Below are 26,541 nucleotides of genomic sequence, written 5' to 3' on the forward strand. Positions count from 1 at the left end.
ACTCAGGATGGCAGGCCTTGATATCCTGCATTTCTCTACAGAATAGTCTGCACCACCTGTTGCTTGCTGAACAATATCTTTTCCCCATTTGATCCTCATAGTTCTCTTGCTACACAAAGCCACTTTTCTGCTGCTCCTAGGCCACTGAAGGAACAACAAACTATTTTATTTACTATTTATTGATTTATCAATTATTAGGGGGTTTTTTTGAGACTAAATCTCCCTGTCTTGCAAGAAGTACACTAGTCACTTATGGGCCTAATCCCAGTGCTCACTGGTAAGGAAGCTTTAACATTCTCTATTTTTCTGACTCAGGTTGGTTCTTCCTCTTCGCTCAATCTGGTGTCCCTCAGCTCCAAGTGGCTCACCATATTAATGCCACACTTACTGTGGATACCAAAGAAAATCCATGTGAGGTTTCCTTTCTTTCTGGGTATAGGTGGCTCAAAAGAGCAATCCTGCCTTTTTTAGACAATCAGCTCTCAGCAAAGCAATGCATCCCTTCCAATCAGCATTGTTCCCAGCAAAACAAATGAAGATCTTATCAGCTCCTACCTATCTTCTGAAAGCAACTCCTTTCATTGCTTCCTGAGCTTTCTATCCTAGACTCTTCCTGAACTCAAATCTTTCTATTGCTTTCTTTCATCATATCCATTCAGCTGCCTTTTCAAGTTGGAGATGACTAGCCCATGGGACTTCTCTGATTGGTGAACTCTTTCCCAGAATTTCCATTTGAGAAGTGTACAAGACAGCTATGCTCATTTTTAACCCAGGCTCAGCTACTGACTCTCAGATTTGTCCCTTCTTGGGTTTCTTCCCTTGTTCTCAGCTCCTCTTATCCCCACCCCTATTAATGTGTTGTCTTCTATGAGAATGTAAGCTTCTTGAGGACAGGGCTTTTTTTTCCTTTTTGCTTGTATTTGTATTTCCAGTGCTTAGCACAGTACCTAGCACATTTAAGTGCTTACTATGAAGTAAGCACTTAAATACTCTATCCTTCCTCTCCTATATCTTCTAATACCTCAAAAAAGTGTTTGCTTATAAGCAATGACCCATTTATACTTTTAATGTGAAAATAAAAAACTCTATCATTCTGTCAGGGCTGATCCATAAGTCCTTATATAATCTTCTCGTAGTCTCCTAATAATTATTTGATTTATATTTTATCAACAATATCCTTAAAAACTCTGAAAACAGTGACATGCAAATGAGGTGATAGACCACAGTGCTCTGCAGCCATAGTTACTAAATCAGCATAACGCTTTCAAAAAGGTCCTCTCAGTACACTTATCCAAGGGACAATTTCCTTTCTGGTCCTCAGAAGAGTCTTTGTTTCTCCTTAACATTTTATTTGAGAGGTTATATTTCTTCTTAAGCTGATTTATTAAATGTTTTTCCACAAATATTCCTTCTCTGTCCCTTTAAACAAAATGTCCATATTCAAAAGTGGCAGTCCCTTACATATCATGGTCTAAAAAGGTGGGGAGGGGGGAGGAGAAAGGGAGAGAAGGATTTTTTTCCATACATTTGGATAAAAATCACAAACATTGCCAGAAAAAGGTAACCAAGAAAATAACAATAATCTCTGACCTACTTTTCAATCACTACAAAATCTTTATGAGAATTATCTATACATTCACTGAAGGCATCCTCGATAAAGGGATGAAAAGGGAAAAGGCAGGCTTCCATAACTGATACTCTACTGCTGATTACATCTTTCTAGTCACTCAGTTGATTGAAAGGTTCAGAGAATACAAGATCCCATTGTGCCTACTGTTAGTTGGCTTTAAAAATAATTCGATTTGGTAGAGCAAAAAACAACCTTAAAGATTTTCTCCAACAAGTTGTCTCCCATGCACATATCAAAATCATTCAGAATTCCTTCAAAAAATATAAGAACAGACAATTTTGTTAGATGACCCTCTGACTATTACCTATAAAGCTGGGCATAAAACAGGTAGATACATACTTGCCACAGGCGTTTGTCACGGTCAAGGAGGATGTCCAGCACAGAATTCAGGTGGAAAATGATTCCCTGGAGCTGGTGAGTTCCTCCAAAGGCTCCTGTTTCCACACAGCATTGTACTGGTTACATCAAGCCTAGTAACACTGCAGTCTCTTAAATGTGTTCGATAATCATTAAAAGACTCAGTCTACCTTCATTGAATGCCTACACAAAAGGCACTAAAAGAATGCCTACTTTCCGGACTTATTGCAGTAACAACCCCTCCTCCCCAACAAACAGCTGTTTACGAGCGAAAGTTTTGAATGTTTCCAGATTATACAGCCAATGACCGGCTGAGAGAGAAAAGCCAAAATATATAACCAGAATCAGACTAAGATCCCGAGCTGCTGCAAAGAATGTGACTACAATTCCCAGAATGCCGTGCAATCCTAGTTTTGACTTTAACTTTGCCGCATTGCACTTCGGGATATGTAGTATATTTCCTCTTCTTGTGCGCGCCGCCAGGACTGGGTATTTGGCACTGCTGACCCCGAGGAGAGAGAATCCCTCTTCCAGGACAGGGTGAGACTGAAGGAAAGTGCGGGGCTTGGTGAAAACTGGTCCAGTCCAGTGGGAAGTCCTAGGGCTGTTAAGGGTTACTGGGGCACCAGCCCCACGTGTGCCCTACCTCTTAACCTCACATGCTGGCTGTGCTGGGGGGGGGGGGTGAGGCTTTGAACTCCGAGCCTCAGTGACCTTTTTATTTTATTTTTTATTTTTTTGCTAGGCAGTGGGGTTAAATGACTTGCCCAGGGTCACACAGCTAGTGAGTGTTATGTGTCTGAGGCCGCATTTGAACTCAGGTCCTCCAGACTCCAAGGCCGGTGTTCTATCCACTGCACCACCTAGCTGCCCTTAAACTTCTTTTTTAAATGAAGCGTTAGGACTGAATGACCACTAAAATCCCTTCCAATTCTGAGCCTATAATGTCTGAGTCAGGGTAACCTCACTTGCCACCAAGCTGAGGTTTCCCCCTCCCCCCCCAAAAAAAAAATAAAAAGAGGATTATTTAAAAATTTTTGGGTGGGTGGAAGGGGTCGAGAAGGCATCCACGGTGTACCCGATGGGGACCCGTCTCCCCCTCCCTCCTGTTTCGGGAACTCTTTCAGTGCCAGAAAGCACAGAGGGAGCTCTTACTGCTATTTGGGGTAGTGATAGGCTTGTAGGAGTTCCCAAAGAGAAGCAATGGCTAACGCAGTCCTAGTGTATCTGCTCAGTGCCCAACCTGGGATGGCCTTTGGGCAATCTGTTTGGTTCCTGCGTCTGCCTCCCATCCCTACAGGGATGGGAGAAAGCTGGTCTGAGCATCCTGTGATTTAGAGCTGAAAGGGATCTTACAAGTCATCGAATCCAGTGATAATTTTACAGATGAGGAAACTGAGACCCAGAGAAGGGAACTGACTTGATAACTCCCTGCCCTTTACACTTCTCCAAGCTGGTGAGTGGGGGTGATTTATGACAAATATTAACCTCGGGCAGTGAGAGGGTAGGTGCTTTCAGTTCTGCCGGTCAATATAAAGTAGGGTTTGGGGATTTGTACCTAGGGGTAGAAGCTTATGTCTTTTTTCAGTCTGGCTTCTATTTGGACTCAACAAAATAGTAGCTCCTTATTGAAATGTCTCCTGAAAGACAGGCACACTGATGTGTGCTTGGCACGTGATAGGAACTTAATCCATGTTTATTGAATTGAATTAAAATACTTTTGGTGAAGTGAGTCAGGAAAACAATTCTGGAATAATATGAAAAAAGTCCCTAAACTGTTTATACAACTTGATCTAGTAATGATACCACCTCGTATGCCCAAGGAACATTCTTACTTTGTAAGAAACTAGAAATACGAGCATTTAATTTAATTTAATTTATTTATTTTGCTTTTAGGCAATTGGGGTTAAGTGATTTGCCCAGGGTCACACAACTAGTAAATGTCAAGTGTTTGGTCTGACCCCGGATTTGAACTCCGGTCCTTCTGACTTGAGGGACGGTGCTCTATCCACTGCCCCACTTAGCTGCCCCAAAATACTAGCATTTTAAAGAAAAATGGGAGACATCATATCTAGCAGGCCCTAGAACTCAAGCCATGCTCTTTCCTATAACCCAATTAATATTCCTATAGCTTCTGGAAAGGGTGTCTCAATTGAGTTCCCTACAAATTTATGTTACATAATTTCAATTGGATCCTCACTAGGACTTACACATCTCCTAATCTACTTATTATCCCACTCACCTGGAAAACTTTTCCAAAATTCTTTATTACTCCTCAAACCTCCCAACTCTCCCCCTCCTCTTAGCTGTGAACCTTGCCTCATATTTAATTGAAAAAAAATTAGGCCATTTGAGAGAGCTCCCAATTATCTTTCATTATTCAAATGCCTTCTGCCACTATCTTCCCCTTACCCCCCTTTTACTTAAAGAGGTGGCCCTTCTCCTTGTCAATACAAATCCCTCTACATGCATAGGTGATTCCATTCCATTCTGTCTCCTTGGGCAGATTGCCCTCCTCTCTCATCCTCACTCGCTTTGGTAATTCCATGTCTACTGGCTACTTCCCTATTATCTGCAAACTTGCCTATGTCTCCCCCATCCTTAAAAAACTCACCTGATTTGTTCATCTCTGCTGTTTATTATCCCATATCTTTCCTCTCTTTTGTGACTAAACTCCTTGAGAAGCTCATCTGCAGTCCATGCTTCCACTTCCTTTCCTCTCATTCTCTCTCTCTCTCTCTCTCTCTCTCTCTCTCTCTCTCTCTCTCTCTCTCTCTCTCTCTCTCTCTTTAAACATTCTGTAGTCTGGCTTCTGACCTCATGATTCAATTTAAACTGCTTTCTCCAAAGTTACCAATAATCCAAAGGCCTTTTCTCAGTTCTCCCTCTTGACTTCTCTGCAGTTTTTCACACTGTTGATCACCTTCTCCCTGATGTTCTTTTCTCAGTAGGTTTTGGTGACTATGCTTTCTTCTGGTTCTCCTACCTCTTGGAGTCTACCATCTTAATCTTGTCTTCTCATTCTTCTCTAGGCAGCACTCCTGACCCTACCTTACCCCAGAAACTCTTTGGGAAGCTTACTTACTGCACCCCTGGAATTCACATGCTGAGGTGTCCTGTGGTTGCTCCATCTTACTGGATGGTTCCTTCCAGAACCTCATTTTAAGGAGGAAGCCCAGGCCAGATTGTCTTCATTCCTTTCATGGCTGTGCTCCTGAATCTCCTGGACTTTCATTTCCATGCCTCACATCCAGGTACCTTCATTATCCTTCTACCCCGTTTTCATCTTTTATGTGTTGTCTTTGCCCTTTAGATTGTAAGCTCTTTGAGGGCAGCGACTTCCTCTCTGCTTGTATTTGTAGTCCCAATTCTTAGCACTGTGCCTGGCACATAGTATGCACTTAATAAGTACTTGTTGACAATTTGGTGGATTTTGTGTATGTCACCCAAGGATCTGTCCTGGGCCACCTTTTCTTCTTCCTTTATATTATTTTACTTGATCTCATCAGCTCCCATGGATTCATTTATCATTTCTATGCTGATCTACTTATCCAGCCCCAACCTCTCTGCCACCCTTCAGTCTCTTATCTCCAACTGCCAATTGGATATCTTATACTAGATGTCCAGTAGACATCTTAAACTCAAGAGTCTGAAACTGCACTCATTATCTTTTCCCTGAGCTCTCCTCCCTTCCTAACTTCCATATTACTGTGGAAGGCAACTTTCTTAGTCCCCCAGACTCACAATCTAGGTGTCATCCTCAGTTCTTCACTCTCTTACCCCCATATCTAATCTGTTGCTGAGGCCTGTTAATTTACCTTCATAACATCTCTCATGTATATTCCCATCTAGTGGTATGCTAGAGCCAGGAAGTACCAGGTTCAAGATTGTTAAATTCTTGGCGTGACCATTTACACTTCAGAAAAATCAGGGCTTGAGTTATTGTTTTGTCGATTATCTAGACTTACATGATGGAGAAAATGTTAGTCATGCACATTAAACTTGAAAGGATGTCATGGGTACAATCCCTTTCCCCCACTTTAGGAGGCAGCTAGCTGGCACAGTAGATTAGAGTGCCAAGCCTGGAGTCAGGAAATCTTGAATTCAAATCTGGCTTCTGGCACTTATGAGCTTTGTTACCCTGGGCAAATCACGTAACCTTTGTTTGGCTCAGTTTTCCTCATCTGTAAAATGGGGATAATAATAGCACCTACCTCTTGGGTTATTGTAAGCATCAAGTGGGATAATATTTGTAAAGTGTTTAGCATAGTGCTGGTACATGTTTGGTGCTAGATAAATGTTAACTATCGTTATTATTAAAATAATGATAGTTAACATTTATATTGTTATTATATTATTATTGTGTGGGGAAACCTGGGTTTGACTGTTAGTGTGACTGTGGGCAAGTCACTTAACATCTTTGAGCCTCAGTTTCCTAATCTCTTAAATGGACATAATATGTATCTCATACATCTCACCTAAATCTATAAAGTGAGGATGTCATTCTAAATGACTTTTGAATTCCCTTCCAGTTCTAAAGTATCTTATGAACTTAGTATTAGCAATTGTCCATCCATTTTTTTCTTTTTAAAAAATTCTTTGTTTTTACTTTATCAGAAATTCTTTCAAGGGTTCCAAGGATCAAGTACCTAGCCATAGGCTGGTCCAAAAGAGCCAAGTCAAGATACAGCAGATTTAACTGAGTACTAAGAATCTAATCAGGCACCTAGGTGGCATGGTGGGTAGAGTGTCAGGCCTGAAGTCAAGAAGACTTTTCTTCTCAAATTTGGTTTCAGACATTACTAGCTGTGTGACTGTGGGTAAGTCACTTAAATCTGGTTACCTCAGTTTCCACATTTGTCAAATAAGCTAGAGAAGAAAATGGCAAACCATTCCAGTAACTTTGCCAAGAAAACCCCATATGGGTTCATGAAGAGTCAGACAGGACTGAAAAGCAACAAGAATCTAATCATTTGATATTTATGGTTCTGTAGATAATTTTGTAACCCATTTAATTAGTGGAAAAAAATGCAAATACTTTTGACTACCAAATAATGCTTTCCAAATTTTGAATGTCAAGATCTAAAAACAAAGGATATGTTACTGTGGCAGGATGGACTCACTGTAGATTTTCTCTACCCTCACTGTAAATTGGTCTTTACCATAAATAAAAGTCAATGTCTCTCCCCTGATTTAGATAGCCTTTTTTTTTTTTTTGGTGACAGTCTATTGCTTCTCCTGATGGAATGAAATACTAGCTTAACACATAATTGAAAAAACAAAATAAAATAAAAACCTTAGGAATAAATTGAGACTAAATGAGAAATTAATTTTAGAAAAAAGTCAATAGATTGAGAAAATATGCCATTCAACAGTTGTTTTAAGCCATTGCTTGTATAAACGCTGAGCAGCTACCACTCGTCCCTTTTCAATTCAATTTATAATGCATATATTTTATGAAGATTTGTTTTTCTGTGTCGGATATTCTGAATTCTTATTTATTCATTTAGCCCATCTTGTTACTGTCCTAGACGTTTTAGATTGGCTGATGATTAAATATAATTTTAATTGGCTGATGATTAAATATAATTTTAATTGACAGATTTGCCCAAGGCCAAATGCAGTGCTTAAATTGTTTCAGTTCTTTGAGGGCACTGTAAGAATAGAGTGGGAAACATGCCCTTTGCTTAGGAAAGAATTTGTTTTTTTGTTCTCTTGGCCAAATTTGTAAACTTTCCATTAATAGTAGGTTTAGGAGCAAATTCAAAAAGTAGAGAGTTTGAGACCAAATTCTACTGCATTGAATTCTGATGAATACGATAAGTCCAAATCAAGTATAAAAAAATAACATTTCTATATGAATTTTGGGATTAGATAATGACATAAATATAACAATGATAACTCAATTTTTTTTTACAGGTTCTGCATACTGAAATGAACTTCTGAGCCAAAACAGATGTTTTTTGTACCAACCTATGTCACATGATGGTTACAACTACTTCTTTTACTTGAGAAGAGTAATGCAAAAGAGAGAAAATTTCTCCTAGGTTTCATTAAGTAATCCACATAATAATTACTTTCCATTATGCTTCGTCTGAGAGCTGCTTATGAGTTCTTCTGGAGAGTCTTTGAGCGTGGACCTAAAACCATTGACCCCTTACTTAGCCAAATAAATAAATGTGTGGATGAAGAACAGATTTTTAATATAGTTAGAAACAATACAGCGAAGCTTTCAGAAAAACATGTGGGATGTGCATGTAAAGTACTTTGGGAGTTTCAAAAGGAAAAGTCCGATTTGATGAAAAATATTCCTTATGTCCGAGATCATCCTCAGTTTCTTACTCTTCGTATTTTAGCTAAGGATAAAATTGAATTAATGGATGATGATACCCTGGTGAATGTATTGTATATTATGTTAAGGTAAGCAATATGATTTTCAGGCCCATTGCTATATACTAATAGCTTATTTTATTTAGTTTTTTTCCCCTTTTTCTTTGCACTTAAACTCATTTATTTATTTATTTATTTATTTATTTATTTATTTATTTGTTCACTCATTCATTCATTCATTTATTTAGGCAGTTGGGGTTAAGTGACTTGCCCAGGGTCACACAGCTAGTAAGTGTTTGGTCTGAGGTCAGATTTGAACTCAGGTCTTCCTGACTTCAGGGCCGGTGCTCTATCCACTGCGCCACCTAGCTGCCCCTGCCCTTAAATTAAAAAAAAAATTTCCATCTCTTGTTTTTTGCATCACTTTTGTTTCTGAATATGTCTACCTCCTCATTAGGCAGGAAGCTATCCCTTGTTGGAAAGAATAAAAAAGAAAGAAAAAATAAGTTATGCAGAACTAACCAACTCATCATAGAATCAGGTATCTGTCAGTATTTATAATGTTCCACACATGTAGCCCTGTTCTGCTTCAAGTAAGAGAAGGAAGTGTATTTTCTCAACTCTTCTCTGGATCCAAGTTTGGTTATTATACTTACATAGCTTTCAGTTTCATTTTTTTCCAGTTACATTGTTACAGTTATTGTGTGTATTGATTTCTTGGTTCTGCTTACTTCACTCTCTCTCAGTCCATATATATGTTTCCATGTTTTGCTATATTCTTCATACTTGTTCTTTCTTACAGTACAGCAATATTCCATTACATTCTAGCACTGCAGTTTGTTTAGGTATTCCTAATCAATCAACATCTTTGTCACCCTCCAAAAGTGCTGCTATGAATATTTTGGTATGTATGGGACCTTTCTGTCTTTGACCTCCTTTCCGGATACATACTTTACAGTGAGCTCTTTGACTCAATGGGTATGGACAGTTAAGTCCTTTTTTTTTTTTAATCCAAATTTTTTTTTCCAGAATGGTTAGAACAGTTTTCCAGCTCCACTAACAGTTTATTAATGTGCCTCTCTTCAGCCCTTTCCATGTTTATTATTCCTCATTTTTGTCGTCCTTATCAGTAAGGTGGAACCCTAGAGTTGTTTTAATAAGAGAAATGCAAGTCAAAACAATTCTAAACTTTTTAAAGTTTAATTCATACGTTTTGTTCTTGATATCCATCCTCTACCCAAATACCCCTAGAGAGTGCAAAGAAAAACAGTTAAGCAAAACCAAGAGACATGGTGACTGATCATATCTAATACTGTAAGCAACATTTTGTACTCATAGACCCCCACTTTACCTTTGAAAAGAGGGTGGTGCCTCATAGTTTTAAAAGGTACTTAAAAAAAACTTACACATGCTCTTTTCTGTCCAGTATTAATTTATGTATGTACCTCACAACTGGTAACCCAACTTATTCTCTCCTTTTGAGGAAAGTGCATGGATATTCCTTCTTTACTTATTAGTACAATTGTATAAAAACAAGTCAGAATTGAGGCTTAACTGATAATGGAAGTAGCATTTACGTGTTTATTTCTTTTGAATCTCTATTTCATATAGAAATGCAGTTAATCTATACATCTTGAGCATGAAGTAGGAAGATAATTTTGGAATTGAAACTTATGATGAACAACTGCTTAATGCCCCAGGGTGTATGTGAAACATATAGTAAAAAGACCTTTGAACTAGGAGGGAAAAGACCAGGACTCTAGCCTTGGCTTTGACGCTTGCTGGTGACTTTGGTAATCCAGTTAATCTTTCTGGTTTTTTTAAACGGCTGAGGATAATAATGCCTGCCATAACTATTTCGCAGGGTTGTCCTGAGAATCTAATAGGCTAATATTTATGAAACCAGTTTAACTTAAAGTGTATATGAAGTTCCTGCTCCTTCCCCAAACAGGAGGCCTTTTCTGATCCGTGCCACACTCCACTCCTCTTGCAAAATTTTATCTACTTGTATTTCTTTTGTATTCACTTATTATGTCTCCATGTTGTTTCCCCTGGTATGATTTTTTCCCCTGTATCTCTAGTACCTGGCATAATGTCTGTCTTATGGTAGGTATTTAATTAATGCCTATGGATTGATTGATAAGTTTGTATTATTACAGCAAACTTCATAGTTTATCTTCTTTAAAAATTAAATTTTCTTTTCATAAGGACCTACCTTCTCTTCCTCCCACCTCTTCCCACCCCTGTTGAGAAAGCTAGAAAAAACAAAACCCCTTTACCTAATAGTTTAACTAATTTGATGACGAAGATTTTTACTGGAGGTAGTTTTAAAACAGTAGGTTTTAAAAAAATAAACATAAGTCTATGGAGTTGACGTTTAAAGGCAAACAGTTTTTTACTGTTCTGGACTTACCTGTGCAGTTAAATGATTTGCTTAAAATCTGCATTTTCATATTTCCCAGCCCAACTTTTCAGACCCTTAATCTCAGTATCCCGTAGTTGGACAGGACATTACAGGACATTAATCCTCCCGTAAAAATACTTGATAAGTAGCCATCTAGCCTTCGGTTGAAGACCCTCAGTGAGGGAATATCAGTCATCTCCTGATGCAGTGCTTTTTACTTTTGGATAGTTCTGATTTTTTGGAAATTCTTTCTTGTATCAGGCCATAGTTTGCTACTTTTCAACCTGCATCTATCGTATTTAGTTCTGCCTTCTGGGACCAAGCCTAACAAGTCTATTCCCTTCTCCATGATAGATTGCTTATATATATAGAGAGAGTGAAAGATATTATATGTGTTTAATTTTAGATTTTCATGTCCTCTGCCTAACTCACCCCTCCCTAATTTTCAATTAACTAAACATCTCTACTTTTTTTCAGCTGATTCTCATGTAGTATGGTCATAAGAAAGGAAGAAAACATGCATTTATTAAGTACCTACTATGTGCCAGGCTATAGATATTAAATTTTATCCTCACAACAACAGTGTGCTATTATTACACTCAATTTGAGGAAAATGAGGCAAACAGAGGTTAAGTGACTTGCCCAAGTTCATATAGCTAGTAAGTATCTGAGGCAGGATTTGAACTCAGGTCTTCCTGACTCCAGACCCAGTACTCTATGTACTGCACTACCTAGATATAGTACCACCAATTCTGATTGTCCTCTTGGTGCTTCTAGTCTGCCAATGTCTTTCACAGAATATGAGATTCTTCATACTTCAGATGTTATCTAACCAGGGTGGCAGACAGAGAAATTACAGCTTCCTTCTGCTAGACATTAAGACTATCTAAATGCAGCCTGAGACCAAATTAACTTTCTGTGTTGCAACGTCTCATTTGGCTCATATTCAGAAGAGCTAGATCTAGCCATGTTTCCTCCATCTTGTTTTTAAGAAGATGATTTCTTTACACCACATTTCTTTACAAATCATATTAGATTCGGCTTTATGTTTTAGCCTGCAGGGATCTTTTGGGCTCTTTGCTCTATTTTCAGTGTCTTGTCTTTCTCCTATCTACAGATTTGATAAGCCTGCTGCCTATTCTTTTATCCTATTCTGTGGATAAACATGAAACAGCTCAAAGCCAAGCACAAATCCCAGGGTCTTCCTTGGGAAACTTCTTTCCAAGTTGACATTGAACCATCAGTGATTACTCTTTGGGTCTGGCCATAGAAGCAGTTCTACATTGATTTAATTATATCATCATCTAGCCCACATCTCTTCATCTTTTCCACAAGAATAGCAGGAGAGTCTTTGTCAAATGATTTGTTAAATTCTAGCTGAGCTGTATCTACAGTTACCTATATAAGTCAGTCAAGTAATCCTGTCCATAAAGGAAATGAGGTTAGTCTGGCATAACCTATTCTTCATGAAGCCATGCTGTCCTTTTGTGTTCACTACTCTTTTTTAGAATTTTTCCACAGTAAAAGATGGCTTACATCTTTTGTGGTTGGCTCAGCAATCATTCCTTTGTTATTTTGGTACCCAGGGATGTATTTCATTTGGGCCTAGTGTAGTAGTCCATAAAGTGAGTGATCAAATGAGATAATATTTGTGCTTAGCGCAGTGCCTGGCACATAATGGGCACTATATAAATGGTAGCTATTATAAGGGGATCATGCCAGGTGAGTACGTCAAGATTCCGTGTTAGAATGAAATGAATGAGACACCCTTCCATCCACAAAACAAAAGGTTTATTTAATTATAAGAGAAGGACATTCCTAGCATCAAAAGGAAGGATACAATCTAGCCATTATTAAGGTGAGCATTGCTTCCTTCTCTCTCAGGTTACCCATGGTGATCCAAGGTCAGAAACCTGAGGGAAGAGTTGTTCTGGTGGTTTTTGTTCTTGGGCAACCAGGAAGTCAATAGTGCAAGGCTTAGTGGCCTGAATTAATTAAAATTTGAGGACAGTTTCTATACCTTTTAAGGAAAAACTGGCATTACTTGTATAGGGCATGGCTTTAGGCTAATGTACCTACCACACCTGTGCATGAGCTCATTAAGGATAGCAAAATAAAGCTTGTCTTTCTGTCGTCACTTAACATAGTCCCATATACCATATGTCCTGTCTCTTCTTTGAACCTCCTGTTTTCTGAAATATAGCAACCCTGTGCCCACAGCTCCCACCTTTTTGGTGTCCTTAGCTTTCTTCCTTAGGTTCAGCCCGTTCTGAGTTTCACTCCTAACTCTGTTCCTACATGGCCATGTCACACCCTTGTATTAACCCTCAGTTACTTATTGTTTCCATCTGTGTGCACACCTGCTTTAAAACTGAGTTACGTGATGAGTTGGCTCTCCGATTAGACTATGAATTCTTTGAGAGTAGGGACTAAGTCTGCTTTTCTTTTGTGTCTGAGGTGCTTACCACAGTGCCTGGCACAGGGTAAATGCTTAATAAACGCTTGTTGACTGACTGTTTAGATAGCTTTCTCTTTCACTTATCATTGGAATTATTAGTCTTTGTGTCTGTAAAATTTCATTTTTTAGAGCTTTTCATTTGTCTGAGGCTAACTTTCCTGGTAGAATTTTAGTCTGTGGGATCACACCTTTTCTTTTCCTCCCACATAGTTAATAAATGTTTGTAATTAATTTAATTTAGTTCAAGGAAGCAACTTGAAGAATAGACTTTTTTTCCCTCCTGAAATTTATTATGGCATTCAAAGGAATGTAAGTCCTCCTCCCTTTTATGACATAATACATTCTTGGAAAGCACATTTGAAGTTTCCAGAGTATGACATGTTGCATTCACATATTTTATTATCCTCAGTAAAAGCTATAGATAAATATGTAAAGTTATGTTACAGGTAATAACTAACATTTGGGCACTTTAAAGTTTACAAGGCAGATGAAACATAAATTTGTGTGTACATTGCTTTCCTCTTATATTCCTTAAACATTTACCAGCGTACTCATCGTCAAAGGTAAGAATTGAACCTATTTCCTGACTGCAGGACCAGCTTTTACCATACTGTCTCTGTAGATCTTTTTTTTTTTTTTGGGCTAGGCAGTGGGTTTAAGTGACTTGCCCAGGGTCGCACAGCTAGTAAGTGTTATATGTCTGAGACCGGATTTGAACTCATGTTCTCCTGAATCCAGGGCGGTGCTCTATCCACTGCACCACCTAGCTGACCCTATAGATCTTTATTAGGCGTCATTATGAGCAGAGGAGCAAAGTACTGAGTCATAGAAGATGGGAACTGATTATGTAAGGAAAAAAATAACTTGCTCAGTTTTGCTTTGTTATGTCTTTTTGAGCTACTAATATGTTTTTTCTTTTAAAAGGTTTGCTGTTGAGGCCCATGATTCTTTAGTTGAGCACCTGGTTATGGAAGCATGGAGGAGGGTGGAAAGGCAAGTATTGTGGGTATTTCTGTGGAGGAATTTCCATGGAGGAAGGCCTGTCTTGTTCATCCTGGCCTGGAGCCTTTATAGAGGGGAGGAGGAATGCCTGTCATAGGATTGAGGGGCCAGAAATGCTGTCTAATGGTGAATTTGTTACCAAGTAGCAAACAGGCAGGTGGCAGGTGTATCCTAGTTCCAGAAATATAGGCTTGTCATCCTGGATTAGTGACTACCACAAGGACAAAGGAGCAGGTTTGGTTGGCAGTCCAAGGACTTGAGTATCCAAAATGTGGTTGAGCTCATTCAAAAGGGCTATATTTTCCAAATTGACTGCTTGATTTTGCTGAGTATGTTTCCATTTTAAAGCCTTAGTGTTTGGGCTAGACAACCCTATTCCATCTTCTGTTTCACTTTAAGCTACTGTAAATTTCCTGCCACTGAATGTGCTTCCTAAATTATTAACAGCTGCATCCCTGTGGGATCAGATCTACCAAGGGTGGACTTTTCCAAGAATACCACTCTTGGTGGCCAGAAGGCTAAAGAAGATTGAAATCTTTAGAGACATAATAGGGTAGAGGTTGGGAGCCTTTTTTTCTATCTGAGAGATTTTTTTTTTAACAACAAAATAATCAAAGGCCACACACATAAAGCAGTTTAATTTGTTTTGAGGGTTTTTTTTAAAAAAGAGAAATTCAGGCATTCTACAGATTCCCTTTTAGAATTAAGAACAGGGAACATAAAGCTTGAGTTAATAAATACAACAAATAATTTACAACACAAATATAGTAAAATATCAGCTATTGAAAGACCAGTCTTTTGGAAGTTTTAGGCTTTCAGAAACAGCCATGGCTTTGGCAGGGAAAAAAAATGAAACAATCCCAGATCTCTTTAGCAGTTAAAAAAACAAAACCATCTGCCAACAAGTAACCATTCTTCGGTAGAACTGAAGACCTGAAGATTCTACCCAATGTGCTATGATTGGTTGATTTTTATTCAGTTCAATAATTGAATTGACTTGGTTGCCACGAAGAAAGATGAAAGCTCTTTGGTCTTTTACAAACAATGTCAACCTTCCTGTAGGTGTAAAATAAGCTAAGGGAAAAAACAGGTAAGTCGGAAGAAAAGGGAGAAAACAGCTGAGATCAACAGTTGCTTGTTGGTAGCAATAGAGACTGAGCAGCAAACTAGCCGAGAGAAAAGACAGAAGGTAATCTTTGTTGGTGTGGGCAAATCCACACCTCTCTACCATGTGTCTTTGGGGGAGGGGTACAAACAGCCCTTTTGCTGCAGTGTATTGAAGGGGGAAGGACACTGAATTTATAGTCAGAAAACCTATTCTTTGGTGTGGCTTTAGGCACCACCCTTAACCTCTCTGATTTCCTTAGTTATAAAATGAAAGGGTTGGTGGTCTGATATCTGAGGACCCTTTCAGAATTAAATTTCTGTGGTAAATCATTTCCACCAACATTTATTAAGTTCCTACTATGTGTAAGGTCTATACTAGCCCCTGGGGTTTTAAAGTGAAAAAAAAAATCCCCAAATACATGCCCTCAGAATATTTATTATAGACCTTGAAGGCATTAAATCAAGCTCTGAAGGCATGACTCCAGGCACAAGGTTTCACAGTATTATATATAGTAGCTGAAAAGTTAAAACTGACCATGCGGTACATGATAGTCCCAGTTTCATATTCCATCCTTATTTTCTGGCCTTTTTATATAGACAGTTTTTTTAATTGAAAGCATAGTAAGTTTATTTTAAAAAGAAAAAGCAATAAAAACTTTTCTCCCCTTTCCCCAAAAGAATGAGAAGGTAAGGGCAAAGAGAGGAATCTGAAGGGGTGTTACACCTAAGAAGACACTTGGCCTTGATATCATCCAGTCTGCCATTGACTCTGTGACCTTGGGCAAGTCAGTTCACTTCCATGGGCCTTAGTTTCTTCATCGGTAAAATCAGGGGTAGAGAATAGAGAATCTCCAAAAGCCTTTCCAGCTCTAAAGCCTCTGATTCTCAGCTCTTCCATTCTGTGATTCTAAGCATAATTTTAGCATTTCAAATGGTCTATTAAAACACTGACTGCCGTGGATGAAAAACACTTACCAGGTTATGATTCGGAATGACTTCTTAGCTTCCAGAGAATTTCTTTCTAAGCGTTGTCTGTCTTCTGAACAATTTTCCAGTGATTATGAAACTGATCTGTTTTAGGAATGTGCAAGTTTTTTCCCCTGATAGGTATGGGAGAATCAGATGCCCTCTGCTTTAAGCAGAATAAGACCATGTTAAGGGTTCTTGTTTTGTAGCAGTGATACAGCTCCCCATAAAGCACAATGTTCGGTGATTAGAAAAACTTCATTGTCCTAGAGTTTTCTAAGGTGTCACAATTGACTGGCCCCTTGCTGAGCTTAAAGCTTCCAGAGTCAATTAGGAATTTCATAGTGGTGGATGCTCCCTCTACTTCATCTTTATGAGCAGCTGTGGCTGAAAAAAAAAATTAGTCACTGGTGGCCAACCCCCTGATAATGAACCTTTCCAGGCTTAACTTGGCTGGTCCTCAGATGAAATGACCACAATAATAGTTAATATTTACCTATCACCTTAAAGTTTGCAGAGGGCTTTTAAAAAAAAGTCTCGTTTTATCATCACAACAAACTCTTGGAGATAGTTTCTATTATCCCCCTTGTTTATTTTTTTTCTTTACAAATGAAGAAACTGAGGCAGACAGAGGCTTAGTCACTTGCCCATGGTCATACAGTTAGTGAGTGTCCGAGGTCAAATTTAAACTCAGGTCCTCCTGACACCAGGTGCTGTGCTTTAGCTACTCTGGATCCATTCTAGAAACCTTTTCAGTTTGGTTGTAACAGTTTCTGAGGACCCAGAGTTGCCTGTATGCTATGGTGAGCTAGTACTTCTGCGTGGGTGGTAGAATGCTTGAATTGGAGTAGTACTAATTTAAAACGTGTGAATTAGAATATTGGAGTAGTACTTTAGCGGGGGTGGAGTGGGGTGGATTAGGAATAGATAAAATTTTTGCTGATTTATAGCATTCTTTTGTTTCATCAGTGATATATTTCAGAACTATTAGCTTACCCAAGGATAATAAAAGCCATTCTACTTATGTATTTGTATAGAATTTGCCCCATGGTTTGTTAATATCTAAGAATTTTTTTTTAACCATCTTGCTGTTCCCTAGTGTTAACTCCAGACTCCACCTTTCGACTAGGTTTAGTTGGTCCCTCCCACAGGCATTGTACAGGATGTTGGGTCTTGTTATAATATCATTTGAGGTTATAATTCTTCATGGTTGTGCTTGGAATTGTCGTTAGAGTCAAACATTAAAGATGGTATGAATAGGGTTGGAGTGGATAGGCCTCTGAGGTCCCTTTTAGCTCTGAATTGGTGATGCTAGGATTCTTAGATTATAATCTGGTGGAATAGCTGCAGAATTGCCATCTGATGAGGATAAGGTCATGATGAAGAATTTCCAGAGTTTGGAGTAACCTGCTTCCCTGCACAGATTTACTCTTCTTTTAAATGCTATCCAAAACTTTATTGCAAGCAAAGTGGAATAGTGGTTACAAGGTGAGAAGAAAGTCATTGTAGTCCATGGTGTTAATAATGTAGCAGTCATATAAAATATTTTAAGTGGTGCTGAGAGATCACTGCCACAGTCATAGGATCTTAGATTTAGTGCTAGAAGGGACCATAAAGGCTTTCATCTTACAGGAAACTGATTCTCAGAGAGGTTGGGACTTGCCCAGGATCACACAGGTAGTAAGTGGAACAGAGCCAGGATTCAAATGCAGTTCCTCTGACTCCCAATCCATGGCTTTGTCTACTACATCATGCTGCCTTTCATTTAAGATGTTTTTGGGAAAAGTAAGAAAACTGTAGAAGAGAATTTTGAAGAAAGGTAGCCCTATTCCTCCTGTATTGGGTTTTTGTTTTTTTTTTGCCTTTCAAAATAGCATATAATGTAATGACCACGTTCTGCTATGGTATTTTTTTCTTGTGTCAGGAAACATTTTTTCAAAGTAATACTAAATAACATAAAATATCAATTCTTGGCCATGTTCAAAATGTCTAATGATGTCAGTCTGTACCTCAAATGAGATAGCATAAAGCTCTTTGCATATTAAAGCGCTATATAAAAATACTAGCTGATAACTAGTTACTAAACACATACATGCCATCTGCCATGTGCATGTTCAATGAATATTAGCTTCTCATTGTCCATGATTTGAGAAGCAAACATTTTTTAAAGCCACCTCTTGTGGTTGAATAAATATATCTTGTCCCAACTTCAAAAATAGGCTTTTCTAGAATAATACAGTATCCCAATTGAGGTTAGAGATCCATTTAAATAATTGAGTATGTGACTGGTGTGATAGAGTGGGTAATTGTGTGCTCCTAAAACGGAGTAAGAAGTTTAAATTTTCTATTAATATCATATCAAATAGAAAAGTTGTGTAACTACAAATTTGGGGTATTTTTAGGTGAATTTATTTTCCTTCTTAATTCATAACCGTGGATTGAAATTGTTCTAGCCTTTTGAAAAATGTAGAAGTTAATCATTGATGAAGAATAAAAGTGATTGCTTTGTATTTGCAAAGTGTTGGATTATCTATTTTATGTAAAAGTTATTACTAATGTTATTTCTTATGTGTTTCATACAATAGGTTTGACCTTAAAATACTGTCAAAATTCTCCAGCTGCCTGGGGGATCAACAGATGTATTTCAGTCCTTTAATGGGAAAAATAGCTGATATTTTAAACAGGAACTTGGATTCAGTGCAAGAATTAAGGTAAAGATGATAATAGTGAAATTCAATCCAGCCAAATCCAAAGAGATCAAAATAAATCTCATGCAGCTGAAGATGTATGTAATTTACCATCACATTGTACCTTTCTAATTTTCTCCATCTGGAAATAGTTCTTTTTAAAATTGGCAAAGGAGAGTGGTTAATTTTGTTGGCTGGTGTGACTTATCTGTTAATTAAAAAGTAACCCCTGAAGGTTACTTCAACTTCCTTTTCTTCCACTTCAACAAATTCTATTAAGTTGGGTCTACCATTTACTATTTTAAGCATTGTGGAAACTGTGAAGAATATGTGGGATGACACTGTTACTTGCCTTTGTAGAATGTTTGGTCTAGTAAACTTTCTGTCTTCTATTTTTATGATAGATGAAAAAGACTGTACTGAAAATGCTCAGCTTTCTTTGTTCCAATTTTGATAAGCAATAGGAAAACCAGAGGGAGGCTTGAGGATATGGAGGTCAAGGGAAGAATAAGTATTTAAGAGGAGGGAGGAAGTGGTGACTTTTAGTGTGGCAATGAGCACCAAGCCAAGAATTAAGATGGAAGGGAGTGCCTTAAAATGAACGGTTTTTGATGCACATTGTTTACTGTTCTTAGCTGCTGGAAAATAAATTACAGAGTTGCAGTTTATTCTGATAAGAGAGAGATTGGAAAAGGGACAACCGGAAATTATTATTAAGAGTTAAGATAAGTAATCAGCTTTCATTCATTTGATGTCATTGGAACTAAAGAAAGGGAAGTACCAAATCGTTATGATGCCATTAGATTTTTTTTTTCAGACATTTTCCTTTAGATTTTGTGCAATTATTATCAACAGACATTTATTCTGATCTATCCTCGACCTTCATCACTCATTCTTATGATGATTGGCTCAAATATAGCTGATTTTGTCAGTTACCTTTTGTTTAAAATAACACCTCCCTATCCCACTTTACCCAATAATGATGAGATTTTTTTTTTAAATTTCTGGACTTATTGAAATTAATATTTTAAAACTGTTGCCCAGGGTTCTGAGGTTTTGGTTTTGCAACCAGCACATGCCTGTGTTGGTATAATTTTTAAAAATCTTTCGTATTATAGAAAATGGTTTTTATTAAAAAATGACAGTGGTAACAAATGACCTTTATATAGCTTTTTAAAATTTGTGAAATGCTTTACACATAAATACCTCATTTGAGTCACTCAATAACCCTGTGAGGTAGATGCTGCTACGAGTATCACACTCATTTTACAGATGAGGAAACTGAGACTCAGAAGTAGTAATTGATTTACCAGATAGCAGCTTAGACAACTAAGAATTGTCAGGGAAGAATCTGAACCCAGGTCTTTCTGACTGGACATCCAGCATCCTTTTCGCTGTTTCTTGGCACCTCCCTGTAAAGGGAAACTAGATAGCTCAGTGGATACAGAACTGCACTGCGAGTCAGGAAGACCCATATTTGAATCTAGCCTCAGATACTTACTAGCTATGTGACCCTGGGCAAGTCACTTAACATTCTGTCTGCTTAAGTTTCCTGTTCTGTAAAATGGGGATATTATTAGCACTTACAGAGTTGTTGTATCAAGTGAGTAAACATATGTAAAATGCTTTGCAAACTTTAAAGCACTATGTAAATGCTAGCAGCTATTGTTGTTATGCCTAATAACAACAACAATAATAATAATAATAATAAAACCAACACCACTTCATATTGAGTCATGCTTAGGCCAGTGTGTTCCAAAAAGTGAACAAAATGACATTGAAGGCATTGGTGTCTCTTTTGTTACTTTTTAATTAGTGGGAAAATAAAGACTTCAGGGAAAAAGTACTTTTAAGCACATTGAAATGGGACTATTTTGCTTCACTTTGGTTGGCAGCTGGTACCAGTTTATTCCTGACTACTGAAATTTTAATATTAGGGATACATAAATAGCAATTTTAGTCACAGAAATGCTGAGAAAAAAAATTGAGGGTTTCAAAAACCCAATAAAGTATCATTTCAACATTTCTTGTCTTAGATTTGATTTTACTTTTTTTTATGTGACCATTCCACTATGTTATATCTATAATATTTTTCAAATCTGATCATTCTTTTTAAAGAAATAATTGTGATTTTTAAAACAATGTCTAACGGTTGAAAAAAATCTCTTTATTTTTTAGGACATTGTCAATCTTGATGGTGAATATATCTTCTGTAACCTCACAGAATTTTTGTGAACGACTTGTGAACAAAACAGAGCTTCTCTTAGACACGATGGATCATCCCCAGTTTAATACTTTAATAAGAATAGTGCGATTTCTCCAAAATATTCGATATAATTATTACCCATTATTAGAAAAGTGCAATTGTGTGTTCATCAGCAATATTGCTCATCTGAATTTGGATACCCTCAGTTTTATTCTTGTACTGTACCAGTCTCTGCAATTTAATAGTTTTCCATTTCAAGTGTTAGCGAGAGAGAAGCTCTCTAAAATGATTACTCTTCCCTGTGATCCTGCTTCCTTTGTAAAATTATTTGTTGCCTTGGGACCTTTGGCTGGACCAACAGAAGAGAAACAGTAAGTCTATCTGAAGATGATTTGCTTCTTTCTTTGGGGAAATGTGGAGATTTTTTTCCTTTTTTTCTTTTTCTTAAATTTATTTATTTTTAGTTTTCAGCATTTATTTCCACAAGATTTTGAGTTTCAGATTTTCATCTTGCCCCTACCCGCAGCCCAAGATGGCATGCATTCTGAATATCCTTTCCCCTAGTCTGCCCTCCCTTCTATCTGTCCCCCCCCTTCTCTTATCCCCTTCCCTTTCTACTTTCCTGTAGGGTGGGATAGATTTCTGTACCCCATTTCCTGTATTTCTTATTTCCCAGTTGCATGTGAAAATGTTTTTTTTTAGACATGTGTTTTTAAAACTTTGGGTTCCAAATTTTCTCCCTTCCTCCCTCCCCACCCACCCTCATTGAAAAGGCAAGCAGCTCAGTATAGGTTATACATGTGCAGTTATGCAAAACACTTCCATAGTAGTCATGTTGTGAAAAACTAATTATATTTCCCTTAATCCTATCCCACCCCCCCCCATTTATTCTGTTCTTTCTTTTGACCCTGTCCCTCCTCAGAAGTGTTTGCTTTGATTACCCCCTTTCCCAATCTGCCCTCCTCTCTATAATTCCCTTGCTGTCTTGTCCCCTTCGCCCCCTATTTTCCTGTAGGGTAAGACAGATTTCCATACCCAACTGAGTGTGTATGTTATTCCCTCCTTAAGCCAAATCCTATGAGAATGAGATTCCCTCATTCCCTCTCACCTTCCCCTGTTTCCCTTCCACTGTAAGAGCCTTTTCTTTTCTGTTTTTTGTGAGATAATTTATCCCATTCTGCCTCTCCCTTTCTCCTTCTCCTAGTATAATCCTCTCTCACCCCTTAATTTTATTCTCCAGATATGACCCCTTCATCTTCAGCTTGCCCTCTATCTATCTATCTGTCTATCTATCTATCTCTCTATCTTATATATCTATGTCTATATCTATATCTATATCTACATATAATCTTTTCCCTCCAACTGCCCTCTGACAAAGGTCTCATGAGTTATAAATATCATTTTTTCATGCAGGAATGTAAACAGTTCAACTTTAATAAGTCTCTTATGATTTCTCTTTCCTGTTTACCTCTTCATGTTCCACTTGAGTCTTGTATTTGAAAGTCAAATTTTCTATTCAGCTCTGGTCTTTTCATCAAGAATGCTTGAAAGTCCTCTATTTCACTGAATGACCATTTTTTCCCCTGAAGGATTATACTCAATTTTGCTGGGTAGGTTATTCTTGGTTGTAATCCTATCTCCTTTGCCCTCTGGAATATTATGTTCCATGCCCTGTGGTCTCTTAATGTAGAAGCTGCTCTGTTCTAAAATATCAGGGCAGTTTTCCTTGATAATTTCTTGAAAGATGATGTCTAGGCTCTTTTTTTGATCATGGCTTTCAGATAGTCCAATAATTTTTAAATTAATCTCTCCTGGACCTATTTCCCAGGTCAGTTGTTTTTCCAATGAGATATTTCACATTGTTTTCTAATTTTTCATTCTTTTGGATTTGTTTTTCAGTGTCTTGATTTCTCATAAAGTCACTATCTTCCAATTGCTGTATTCTAATTTTTAAGGAAGGATTTTCTTCAGTAAGCTTTTGGACTTCCTTCTCCATTTGGCCAATTTTGCTTTTTAGGGCATTCTTCTCCTCACTGACTTTTTGGACCTCTTTTGCCATTTGGGTTAGGCTATTTTTTTAAGGTGTTATTTTCTTCAGTATTTTTGGGTCTCCTTTAGCAAGCTATTGACTTGTTTTTCATGATTTTTTTGCATCACTCTCATTTCTCTTCCCAGTTTTTCCTCCACTTCTCTTACTTGCTTCTCAAAATCCCTTTTGAGCTCTTCCAAGGCCTGGACTGGATTCATATTTTTCTTGGAGGCTTTGGATGTGGGAGCTTTGACTTTGTTGTCTTCTTCTGGTTGTATGTTTTGATCTTCTTTGTCACCAAAGTAAGATAATACAGTCTGACTCTTTTTGCGGGGTTTGCTCATGATCCCAGCCAACTACTTGAGTTTTAACTCTTTGTTAAGGTAAGAGGCTGCTTCCAATGTGGAGAATGTACTGTCCCAAGCTTCAGGGGTTTGTACAGCTGTTTTCGGAGATACTTCTAGGGACCTGTAAACTTTCATTTCTTCCAAGGTGGTATGATAAAGGTGAGGTGTTTACTCCTTTCTTGGCCTGTGCTCTGGTCTATGAGTGACCACAAGCACTCTTTTCTGTCTTAGAACTGTGAGGAAGATTTTCTTTCTACAGCCACTACAAGCTCCACTGTGCTAGTACTCTTCCTTGCCCCAGGACCGCCCTTCAGAACTGTGACCCAATCCAAACATGGGTAAAGCAAGAGATTCCTGCCTCAGCACTGGCAAAGAGATCCCTATAATCCGCCTCTGATCGGCCAGCTGATTCCCCCTCAGTCTGTGGGCCGGAAGCTCAGGAGACAGCCACTGCCCCAGGGCTGCACTTGCTTGGGAACTGAGGCTGAGACCTAGCTTCTCTCACCAGAGAAAAAAGACTTTTCCCACTGACCTTTTAAGTTGTCTTTGGCGTTCATGGGTTGAGAGATCTGGAAACTGTGATTCAGTCCTCTGAGGCCTGCTCTAGGATCGCTGTGGCCTGTGCGCCCATGTCGAACTGCACTCCTCTTACCACACAGCGCGATATACCTTTCTGATCAACCATCCAGGTTGTCTTGGGCTGGAAATTTGTTTCACTCTGTCTTTTTGTGGGTTATGCTGCTTTAGAATTTGTTTAGAGCCATTTTTTTATAGGTTTTTGGAGGGGTTTAGGGGAGAGCTTGAGCAAATGACTGCTTTCACTCTGCCATCTTGGCTCCGCCCGAGGAAATATGGAGATTTAAAATTCAAGTTTCTCCCCTAAATTTGGGAGGGCAAGCAATATGCCCAGTTATGTTATAGAGGTGAGCAGAAAACAGTTCTAGGTTTTTTGTAATTATAGAAATATACTTCAAACACCTTTCTCCACTGTGGCTAATAACTACTTAGTACGTATTGACCAAATACTGCCTATGCAAGGATGCAGAGAGATTGACACATATGCTGTGGAAAATATCAAAAGGATATTTTTCTCTGAATGGACCCTTCCTATACTATGTCTGAAGGAGTATATAGGTTTCTGGGGTAGTTGAGTTCACAGGAGGAAAGGTGTTATTACAAGGCTAGCAACTCTGGTTCCTTTCTCTATGTTGGGATGGTCCTCGCCCCCAGAGCAGTAGTATTACACTGGTTGATTGTTCAGGTTTCTTGGAAAGATGGAGGCCCACTAGAGGTGGGAGAGTTGCCATGTCTGTTAATGGGCTTGAGTGAGAATCCTTTGGATTTCCTGTTGGGTTAACTAAAGCCTATTTTTGACGTTTTGAGATACATGAGAAATGAGGGTCAGTTTTGCTTTTGTTGTGGAGACCTTAATAGCATTCTATTTTCACGTTCTTGGGAGAGAATCTGGGCAAGTGGCGCAAGTCAAAGCCTGCTATGTGAAGAGTCCCCAACATTAAATCTTTTATATAAACCCAGAGCTTCAGTTTTAGCCACACAGATATCAAGATAGCTTGGAATTAAAACTCTGGGTTTGCCCATCTTGGGCTTAATCTTGAGATCATCTATGAAAAATCACTCTTTGATTTCTGCTTCCATCCTGGGCTTTCCTGGGGACCATTAGAATTTAGTTTGTGTCTGTGGATACATAAAAAGGCAAATGGTCTCTCCTGGCCTCCATTGGGAGGATAACATGGTACAGTGGAAAGAGTGTTGAGTTTGGAGTCAGAGGACACGAGATTAAATCTTGGTTCAAGTAGTAACTTGTGTGACCTTGCAGGGGTAGAGAATCTGCAGCGTTGAGGCCACATATGGCCCTCTAGGACCTCAAGTACTGCCCTTTGACTGAAACCACGCTTCACAGAACAAATCCTCTTATTAAGGAGGTGAGCAGAAAAGTCCTTGAAAAGTCTGGTCAGACACCCAAGGGGCTGCCAAATCCCACTGCTGCTTCAGTCCAGTGAGAAGACAACCCAGTGTCCTGGGCCACCTATGTGCAGGGTTGTGACTGTAGCTCCCAGTGTATCTGTACCTGCTACTTCATCACTTACCTGTCACCACAGGACTTTGAGAGTCATTCGAGTCCAGTGGCAAGACAAAAGTCAAGATGATCGGTGATGGCTCAAGATGCAGTGGTTGACCTTGGCATCTTTGATGCCTAACCAAGCTCTCAGTGCTCCATGGCACCTGTTTCCCCTACTTTCATAGCTTGTTGAACAAATTGTTCACATCTGCCTATTCTACCAGGAAAGTCTTCACCACACTAACTCACTGACGGGAGTCCCTCAATCTGGTTTAAACTGTCTGCCAAAACAGTTTTACCAGAATATGGCCACTGAATATGCCACAGCTTCTTGGAACCGTACTATCACAATCTGGGGATGGGAGCCAAAAACATGCCCAGCAAGACCATTCAGCTGAGGAGCCCCGAGCTGCCTGTGACTCTTGTTCCTGGGCCGGCACCCTCTGTATGTGTGGACACATGTGGCATAAGCCAGACCAAGGTAGAACCTTGGGGACAGTTCTCAACCACCACAGAACATGATTCAGGGTAAAGAAACTGAATGTAAAGACAAAGAATCATCCTCATCTCAGCTCAGTTATCTCCTTCAAAGTACTGCTCAAATTCCTCTTCATATTTCCTTCCCCTATGTTACTTATTCCACTTTACTGTCCACTGATATTCCTATAAAAAGGATGTACAAGAGTATTCTTAAAAATGTAGTTTGCTTTTATTGACAGAAAAATCTTTTTATTAAGGGGATTTGTTCTGTGAAGTTTGGATTCAGTCAGAGGGCCCCACTTGAGGACCTAAAGGGCAACCTGTGACCTCAAGGCGGCAGGTTCCCTACCCCTGGGAAAATCAAGCTCTCCAGGCTTCATTTTTTCATTTTTAAAATGAGGGGTATGGACTAGATAACCTTTAAGGTCTTTCTAGCTCTAAATATGTGATCTTCTTTT

General features: G+C 38.6%; 1 protein-coding gene across 4 annotated transcripts in view; it reads left to right on the plus strand.

The window, feature by feature from the left end:
* Positions 1 to 2,443: 2,443 nt before the first annotated feature.
* The window catches only part of FASTKD1 (FAST kinase domains 1), a 46,794-nt gene continuing 22,696 nt past the window's right edge, over positions 2,444 to 26,541 (plus strand). For 2 of the 4 annotated variants that reach the window (XR_002325431.2, XM_020990919.2), the window contains exons 1-6: positions 2,455 to 2,527; positions 5,020 to 5,241; positions 7,907 to 8,407; positions 14,104 to 14,172; positions 18,840 to 18,965; positions 21,120 to 21,518. Coding sequence is in view for 3 of the 4 variants with exons in the window: in XM_020990919.2 (XP_020846578.1) it covers positions 8,073 to 8,407; positions 14,104 to 14,172; positions 18,840 to 18,965; positions 21,120 to 21,518 (929 nt within the window). In the remaining variant the exon portion in view is untranslated. Of the gene's footprint in view, positions 2,528 to 5,019; positions 5,242 to 7,906; positions 8,408 to 13,458; positions 13,743 to 14,103; positions 14,173 to 18,839; positions 18,966 to 21,119; positions 21,519 to 26,541 lie in introns of those variants that run through there. The other 2 variants (XM_020990920.2, XM_020990922.2) reach the window with 2 other exon arrangements.

The sequence above is a fragment of the Phascolarctos cinereus genome, unplaced genomic scaffold, assembly GCF_003287225.1.
Source record: "Phascolarctos cinereus isolate Bilbo 61053 unplaced genomic scaffold, phaCin_HiC Scaffold_726;HRSCAF=1367, whole genome shotgun sequence".
NCBI lineage: Eukaryota > Metazoa > Chordata > Mammalia > Diprotodontia > Phascolarctidae > Phascolarctos > Phascolarctos cinereus.